General features: G+C 41.7%; 1 protein-coding gene across 1 annotated transcript in view; it reads right to left on the bottom strand.

Annotated features, from left to right (window-relative positions):
• Positions 1-8004: 8004 nt before the first annotated feature.
• The window catches only part of PRR29 (proline rich 29), a 39900-nt gene continuing 38180 nt past the window's right edge, over positions 8005-9724 (bottom strand). The window contains exons 4-5 of the mRNA XM_061592112.1: positions 8784-8854; positions 8005-8036 (exon numbers count right to left, since the gene is read on the bottom strand). Of these exons, the coding sequence (XP_061448096.1) occupies positions 8005-8036; positions 8784-8854 (103 nt within the window). The remainder of the gene's footprint in view (positions 8037-8783; positions 8855-9724) is intronic.

Below are 9724 nucleotides of genomic sequence, written 5' to 3'. Positions count from 1 at the left end.
CATTAGGGTGGCTGTAGTATTGCCTGATCTTCCTCACCTTGACCTCAGCCAGCTCCCACCTGCCTGCCTCCCTACTTACAATCTGTCCAGAGGGTGGCACCGGCTGTCAGTTTCCTCCTCCTTAGTCTCTATGTTGCCCCTTGTAAAACTCATAAGAGAGGAGGATGGGTGCAAAGCTAGAATTCATTGGCTCTTCCTGTCATTGGCTCCAGCTGTACCAACAGTTGGGCTCCCTGCCTTCTGCCCCACCAGTTCCAATGGGCACCAGCCACCACTGTATGAATGTAAGTGAGATAAAGGGACTTGACTTGTGCACTTAGAAGCAAATCTTGCTAGATTCAGTGGGACTTATTCCCAGTTACAGCCTAATTTCCACAGGGATAGTAAATCTGTGTCTAGGCTGTACTTCTTCAGACTGTGGGGTAAGGTTCTCATGACTCGGCTCCTTCAATAATTATACAGCCACGAGAGTGGCTGCATACTATAGTCAGTGGGGATTTTTCACATTCCGCAATGTTAAATGGAAAATATCCCCCCATGGCATTCTGAGGCTTCCCATAAGCTCATTTCAAAACAAAACCTTACAAAACTTATAGTTCTGAACTCAGAAATGCTTGCTTAACAACCCTGTCAATTTTCATGGCGTTACACAAAACAGTCAGAGAGAATCGAGAGTTCAAAGTCTAAAAAGAGAGACAAAATCCTCAGAGCCCTTTTTGACTTTTTTCTGTGAGTTCTCATAATCTGTTGAAATTCATTAAAAATCAGCCATGTTCACAGAGTACCTGTAATCCTAATACTGACCTTGCCCCATACTCTGACCTTCATCTACTGTAGTTTAAAAGTTAAAAAAAATACCTGGTTGATTTTTAATTAATTTAAGAAATTTTGGCTGGAAGCCTATTATAACGCGGGGCATGCTCAGTAAGGACCAACTGTCAGTGTTCTAAAAGCCTCACAGCTGCTGGGCTTCGCTAATCAGAGGGCCACACCCACACCAGACTTGATTTCACTTGAGACAGTCATGGCTTCCCTCAAAGAATCCTGGGAAGTGTAGTTTGTGAAGGGTGCTGAGAGGAGACTCCTATTGCCCTGAGAGAATGGTTTAACAGTCATCCACTCTGATTAAAGGTCTGTGAGAGAAACAGAGCGTCTCTTAGCAACTCTCAGCACCCTTCACTAACTACACTTCCCAGGATTCTTTGAGAGAAGCCATGATTGGCTTTGAGCCATGGCTTTGAGAGAAGCTATGATAAATTGTTTTAAATTGTTAATAATAAAGATGTCGGAAGGAAGTGTTTAAGCCTACCCTGTTTCCTGCATACAGCAAACAAAACTCCCTACCAGTTTGGGCTTTTTGTTGCCAGGGTGGGGAGATATCAAGGCAAGGGTGGACAGAAATAAATATTTTATTGGCCCTATGCATTTCAGAATACACCTCTTCAGAGGCACTGAAAAAAGCACTCATTCAGGATTATTTATTTTTAAAATTATTTTTAGCCCAGTTTGGGGCATGGCCCACTCAAGACAGCTCACAGATCATAAAAATGAAATCAATTCTCAAATTACCAAGGCAGTTTTTAAAACATAGGTGGTTGTTGTTATGTGCCTTCAAGTCGGTTACGACTTATGGCGACCCTATGAATCAGCAACATCCAATAGCATCTGTTATAAACCACACTGTTCAGATCTGTGGCTTCCTTTATAGAATCAATCCATCTCTTGTTTGGTCTTCCTCTTTTTCTACTCCCTTCTGTTTTCCCCAACATTATTGTCTTTTCTAGTGAATCATGTCTTTTCATTATGTGTCCAAAGTATGAAACCTCAGTTTCATCATTTTAGTTCTAATGAGAGTTCTGGTTTAATTCGTTCTAACACCCAATTATTTGTCTTTTTCGCGGGCAAAGCTCTCCTCCAATAAATCATTTCAAATGAGGTGATTTTTCTCTTATCCACTTTTTTCACTGTCCAGCTTTCACATCCATACATAGAGATCGGGAATACCATGGTCTAAATGATCCTACTTTAGTGTTCAGTGATAGATCTTTGTATTTGAGGACCTTTTCTAGTTCTCTCATAGCTGCCCTCCCCAGTCCTAGCCTTCTTCTAATTTCTTGACTATTGTCTCCATTTCGGTTAATGACTGTGCCATGGTATTGATATCCTTGACAAGTTCAATGTCCTCGTTGTCAACTTTAAAGTTACATAAATCTTCTGTTGTCATTACTTTAGTCTTCTTGACGTTTAGTTGTAGTGCTGCTTTTGTGCTTTCCTCTTTAACTTTCAACAGAATTCATTTCAAATCATTACTGGTTTCTGCCAGTAGTATGGTATCATCTGCATATCTTAAATTATTGAAATTTCTTCCTCCAGTTTTCACACCTCCTTCATCTTGGTCCAGTCCTGCTTTTTGTATGATAAGTTCTGCATATAGATTAAAAAAAATAGGGTGATAACATACACCCCTGTCTCCCACCTTTCTCATTGGGAACCAATCGGTTTCTCCATATTCTGTCTTTACAGTATCCTCTTGTCCAGAGTATAGGTTGCGCATCAGAACAATCGGATGCTGTGGCACCCCCATTTCTTTTAAAGCAACCCGTAGTTTCTCATGATCTATATAATCAAAGGCTTTGCTGTAATCTATAAAGCACAGGGTGATTTCCTTCTGAAATTCCTTGGTCCGTTCCATTATCCAACGTATGTTCACGATATGATCTCTGGTACCTCTTCCTTTTCTAAATCCAGCTTGGACATCTGGCACTTCTTGCTCCATATATGGTAAGAGCCTTTGTTGTAGAATCTTGAGCATTACTTTACTTGCACAGGATATTAAGGCAATAGTTTGAGAATTACTGCATTCCCTGGATCCCCTTTCTTTGGAATTGCGATATATATTGAACGCTTCCAGTCTGTGGGCCATTGTTTAGTTTTCTATATTTGTTGACAAAAATATAGATTAGTTAAAGCAAATACAAATCTCAACAGTTTTCTTTTTAAACTGTTGCTAAATAGGGGAAAGTAAACACCAGTCAACCCTCCTATGCCAAAATGAGCAAAGTAGGAGGGAGGTTAGAATGGGGTTCACTTTTATGTACATGCTTGCCTTGTAAATGTAATAAACATTCTAGTTTTTAAAAATAGACAGCAAGTCTGCTCAGCCAATTCATGCCACAAAACTGCTTCCCCTATTTTTAATTTCACAAGCCCCCCTAAAGGTGTTTCGCTGGCCTTGCCAGTACCATATTCCCACATTTCCTCTTGAGACAAATAACAGGAATTTCCCCTGCATACCTAACAGGTGCTACCTATCCCTAATTCCAAGTCCACACATAAGGACTCTTCTACGTGCCTCTTTGTTCCTACTGAACTTGTCAATGTATCCTTGGCAGCAAAGGTGGGTGAGTATGTTGATTCCAGTTTCTCTCAGTTTCTCATTTTTCCAGTCGAGCTCAGTTTTCCACATTTCCAGATCAAGTTTGTCATTAATGTTTTTAATTGTTGTAAACCGCCCAGAGAGCTTCGGCTATGGGGCGGTATACAAATGCAATAAATAAATAAATAAATATAAATAAATTATTTTTTTTAAAAAGGTCTTTTGAAAATTCATTAGCACTTTTATTTATTTATTTATTTTATTTTAAAATATTTCTATCCCGCCCTTCTACCCTATCAAAGAGCACTTAGCGGCTTACAAAAATAATTTTTTGGTGCAAATTTCTCCTACTATACAAATTTTATATGCAATTTTCTCTACTGTAAACTTTTTTGCAAATTAATTTTCCCTAATATAATGCATTTTGTATTATTTTCACTAAGAAATGCACTTATATGCACACTTTGCTCTAATATATGCATTTCTGTACACATTACTTGGCTGGAGAACTGTGCGGTAAAATTCAGGTAAGTGCAAATCTCAAAGGATGGCTCTTTCAGTTCGCGTATTGTTTTGGAAAGTGTGAATTAGGTAAGTTCACCTTGAAATGCAAACTGAATTGAATTTCTCCCCCATCTCCACTTGGCAGTCATTTTGGCTGACCAGGCCAGCACGTTGAACAGATGTTGCTGGACTCTTAATTCCCATCATTCCTGACCATAGGCCATGCTGGCTGGGTCTGGTGGATGGCTAGAATTCAACAACATTTTGAGGGCCACAGGTTAGCCTTCCCTAGATTAAAATGATGGAGAAAGCAGCATCAGTTGGCTCCTGTTTAAAACATAGGAACCTGTCTGCCATTAAAAATAAAAAGGCAACCCTACTATACATTCACACCTCGCTCTGAGGTAGAAGGAAGAGGGGGATACACTGATTGTGCATGGATCCCTCTGTGATTCACACTCACCTGGAATTAATTTCCTGTCTTTGAAGCTGTAAAAGTGATGATAACTGGAGGTCACAATAGCAGAGCTTGGAAAAGTTACTTTTTTGAACTACAACTCCCATCAGCCCCAGCCACATGTGGAAAGGGCAGGGATGCTGGGAGTTTTAGTCAAGCAGCACCTGGGAGGGCAACAGGTCCCTCATTCCTGCTTTATGCCTTTGAACAGATCCTCTTAGGCTTTCTCTACTGGACTTCTTAATTTGTTGGGGCAGTGGCGGGGGGACAGGACGGGATGTTTTCTTACAGGTTTCATTGATATATCATGGAACATTTTAGAAGCATCAGATCAATCATTCTCCTGAAGCTCTTTTACTCTCCATTTCTCACTTTTATATGTAATAAAAGCCCCACCCCCTTTCAGGGAACAGGAAGTAACAAAGGTCACTTCTGTGCAAAGTGCATATTAAACATCCATCCTGATTTATTTTCACAAAATTTATGTACAGAGTTTGTACATTACTGTCACGTGCTTGTTATCCTGCAATTTCCACTGTGGATTTACTTGACTTTTCACATCACAAAAAGTCTGGAGGGAAAGGGTTTTTAAAAGCAGATTTGGTGCACAAGAGCACTGTTTAACCATTGCTATTTATCACACCGTACCCACTTTCTTTGTGGTGGGTTATGGACATACACTCGAGCAATGGGCATATGCTCTCATCTGCCTGAATATGTGGAGAGAAGAGGGCCTTAATTACAGACCAATCCAGAAATGTGTAGCTATGTAAGTAAATGGGAAGCAACTAAATACAAAGGCAGAAGCTGCCTCTAAAAGGAAGGGGCAAGGAAGAAACTACTAACTATGAGGACAGAGGCAAGAAGAAGCAGGACCTTTGCTGTTAGAGTAAACCTACAGGATCTTGATTATGGGGACGGTCATTCCTGGATGTTTTTGGACAATATAGTGGCATTTTAAGTAACATGTGGAACCACCATTTTAATTCTGCTTCTGGCTGATTGCAGAAAACCAATGCTTCTGCAGCGCTAATGTGCCTTGGTATCGAAATAACTGGGCCTTTCATATTGGTTTCTGTCAGTTGCCTGATTTTGTTGCAGCACCAATGGAATGGAATAGCAATGGAATTTTTTTTATATAACCAGCAAAGAAATCTCAGCTTTCCAAAATTGGTAGCAGTTCACTTTGAACACTAGGTGTCTACAAAGGGTTATGTCATTTGCATTTTGCCTCAGGTAGAGGTGATACAAAATTGCTCCCTCTAATAGCAAGCTCAGGTGGTGAGGGCCAACAGAAGTGGAGTCAAAATAGGGCCACTGGGAAACACAAGAGGTATTTGTGTGCTTAGAGGAATCCCGTGTTCAGAAGTACAAAACAAGAACAACCTGAAAGAGCAAAAACGCCCCACAAATCCCAGTGAGGACTGAGCATGCTCAAAAGACTTGGAATGAGGCATGACATTAGGGAAAGAAAAGCACAAACTGGGAGGAGGAGGAGGAACGGCTGGCTGGCAAGAACCCCAAATAGGGTTACTGCACTCAGCGGAGACTGGTAATGTCGATGTAGAGACATGTAGAGAATTGTGCTGTTCCATTTCCATTCTCCTCCTCCTCTGACCACAGAAACAGGAGCAACATTGGCTTCATCTAAATGATCCAGAGAGTAGAGATGTTGGACTTTGAGTAAATGTTCCTCCATTCATCCATTCAACCGCAGGAGCAGCACAGACAACCTAGTACCAAAAGCTTTGGCATTCGCCCTTCAGATTTTTTTTAATTGCACAATTATACATATTTTCCTACATAATTTTTCAAATAAAATGTGTAATGTATATCAGCAATATTTTCCCCAGATCAGTTCTCCTTTTGTAGAGGTGATTTGAAGGGCTGATTGCTGGAACCATCTCATCATGAATTCACAATGCTCAGCTAGGGAGCGTAAAGAAGTAATAAAATCATCAGCGGGTTCATTTTGTTCTTGTATACATGGATTAATTTTTGCACCCCACAGTAGAATGCTCTTCAAAATTTTCCATCCTTATTATACACCTTTAACATTCTCTCTGTTCTATCTGTACTAGAGTTGAAGTGAGTGACAACTATATGTTTTTGTAAGCCACTTTGGTTTTCTACAATCAAGCGGTAGATAAATTTTGTTAAATAAATAAAATTAAGTAGGACTTTAAAACAAAACATTCTTGCTGTAGGGATGGGGGAGAAATTCGATTCAGTTCTCATCTATAGGCAAACCTACCTAATTTGCACATATTCGAAACAATATGCAAACCGAAACAGATGCCCTTTGATATTCCAAATTTGGCAGCGCAGTTTTCCAGCTAAATAATGTGTACAGAAATGCACATACTAGGGTAATGTGTGCAGACAAATGCACATATTAGCAAAAATGGCACACAAAAATGCATTATGTAACGGAAAATTACTTTGCAAAAATGTGTACTTCAGGCAAAAGTACATACAAAGATGTGTAAATTAGGAGAAACTCAAACTCAAATGCTGCTGAATTTTCGTGAAGACTTTTTTTTAAGGAAATGCAAACTAATGTGGAGAAGTGAACTTTAAAGTGGGAAAACGAGAAAGTGAGAGAAACAGAAATTCACAGATATACCCATTCCTACATAAGGCAAGGGTAGGCAACATAGTGCCCTCCTGAAGGTGTTGCACTACATCTTCCATCAGTTCCAGCCAACATGGCCAATGGTCAGGGATGAGGGGAGTTGTAGTCTACCAACATCTGGAGGACATCATGTTGGCTATCTCTGCCATATGGCTTGAGGAGGGATGGTTATGTAAGACATTCAAATAACTGGAGCTAAACTACTTTTGGTGTGTGAGACCCAGAAAACTGCTTCTTGAAGTAAAGAGCTCCTGTGATTATAGCCACGAGAAGCAAAAATGCAGTAGGAGCAGCTTTCTCGTCACTACATCTCTAGGCTTAAAAACACTTGTTGAATTTCTGGCTCCTGAGGAGCGAGCCACAGAATGCAACGTAGCTTTCTTCAGCTCTGTGACTGAAAACTGTATAATAACTTTATAAATCTCTGGGGAAATTTTGCCTGGGAGCTAGCCTCAAGATGATCCAGGGCAGGAGAACAAAAGAGCATGGAAATTTTGGTCATGACTTTATAGGCCGTGTTTTGATACTAGGTGTGGGATGATCAGAAACAAGCCAGGAGCAAGCAACAGAAGCTGTGTGCAGGTGGACCCACTGGAAATGGAAGCGACTAGTTTACAGAGGGATGTTGTGCCCATATCCTGCTTGTGGGCTTTCCATGCACATCTCGTTGGCCACTGTATGAACAGGATGCTGGACTAGACAGGCCTTTAGCCAGATCCATCAGAGCTCTTCTTATGTTCTTATGATTAGCTAATTAATAAAGTTTATTCCAAAGTTTAACAACCTGCATACGGACGGACGGACAGGGACACACACGCACGCACGCACACACACACACACACACACACACACACGGCAGCCTTGAAGATCTCAGTCCAATAAGGGGAGGAATATGTCACGAAGTTATAATTGCCACATCAGTGCTTCAGGTCTGCTTGGTCAGTGTCTGGTGCTGAAGGGGTGGCCAGGCGGCGTTGGAGAGCTGGGCCTTGTCGTGCAAATGCTGCAGGGATAGCGGGTGAGATTTTCACCTCACCCTTGTGCCTCAGTGTAGTCATAGTATTCTGAAAGGAGAAACAGCTTATGTTAGTCTTGCCAGAGCAACAAGCTTAGAGGCAGTTCTGGATCTGTCCCCTATACTGTCCCTCCCCTCCACATCGTGAGAAAGCAGGCACTGCCCATTTTAAATATATTTAATAGCATTGTGAGCTTAGCCGTCTTGATCATAGTGATTAAGTGGCCAGGGGCTTAAACAAAAGAATTGCAATGGACTTTAATGACAGGACTGTTCAGCTTAGAATATCTCTACAACTCTGGATTGTAGTATCTTTGCTGCGTACTGTGGGAGTGCCTATTTGCCACTACCTAGGCTTTCCTTGCATATTTGTAGATAAAACAAATATTATGAAACTAGCATATTTTTCCAGTGCTCTCTTATCCAGAGGAAACTTAACCCTGCAGTGCTGCTCCAGGATTTCTCCCCCATTTTGGGAAGCAGAGAATGTCTAATTAAAAGTATTGTTGAAGAGGTGGAGAACTTTGTTAGTGTGGACCAGCCTTCGCTAATCTGGCGTCCTCCAGTTGTTTTAGACCGCAAGTCCCATCATCCTTGACCATGGGCCATGATGGCTGGGGCTGATGGAAGTTATAGTTGGGGCATTATAGAAGACTGAAGTAGGTGGCAAACATTAGAATGGCTGGGACAAGGGGATCCTAAAAGCCTTCTTGCATAGGAAGGCTGGGGTGGGAATAATGGTCATGTCCGGGGATGTGGGAAAGACCCACTCAAAAGCTGTAGCATCCCCACTTACCTGAAGCTGGTGGGATGTCGGCTGTCACAGTTCCAGTGGCACTTGGTGGTGGGGGTGGAGGGACCACTGGACTATTGGGACAAGTCAAGAAGGGAGTGTTAATAAAACTGAGGAGGGAAAATCTTCATTCTGTGTGTGTAAGAGGGTGGCTCAGCACAAGTGGGAGAATCTGCTTACATAATGCAGATGCCTGCATCCCCCAAATATCTGCTTTCACGGTTGTTGTTGTTTTTAAATCACATTTCTAGCCCTTATTACGATGGCTGTAAAAATAAGCTTGAATATGTCTGCAGAGTGCCTGGCAAAATGTTGGAAGCCAAAGGAAAAAGTCCTAAGCAAGACCTTCCAGTCTAGGGTTTCAAGGCTCTGCATAGCTCCTTGTCCTTCTCCAGGGTGAAATGAAGTGGGACAAATTATGCAAGAAAAGTCACCATTGATTTTGGCATGTATTCAGGACGTAGACTTGGCTGTGTCTGGGCCAGTCATACCATTAGGTGGCTGCCACAGGCGGCTGATTTCAGCTGCATCAAATTGCTAGTTATTTAATTTATTGTCAGTGTGTGTTTTTACTGCTAGACTGGAGGAGAGGAGTTTGTGAGATTTTCTGCTTGAGGTGCCAGAATAACTTGGCTGGCTTTGAATACTATGCAACTTGACTGGGGCGGGGGAAGGTGATCAGGGATAGGCAATATTTGCTGCAAAATCCCTTGGGCTGGCTCTGCTCTGCCTGGTGAGAAGTTTAAGGTGTTGAGACTGGGAATGGCATACAGCAAGACGCCCCAGCAGTGACAGTACTGTGGGAGGGATAGCTGATCCACACAACCCTCTTTCACTTGGCTCACCATGGAGCTGCTACTTTTCATCCTGGTGATGATTCTTGTGAGGGCTCTGCATTGCAGCTCATCTTGTCCTAAGATTCTTGTGATGATCTTCCATTGTCT

Source organism: Rhineura floridana, chromosome 11, assembly GCF_030035675.1.
Source record: "Rhineura floridana isolate rRhiFlo1 chromosome 11, rRhiFlo1.hap2, whole genome shotgun sequence".
In the NCBI taxonomy this organism is placed as follows: domain Eukaryota; kingdom Metazoa; phylum Chordata; class Lepidosauria; order Squamata; family Rhineuridae; genus Rhineura; species Rhineura floridana.
Note: the sequence above shows the minus strand (reverse complement) of the source record. Positions and strands in the feature narration are given on the sequence as shown.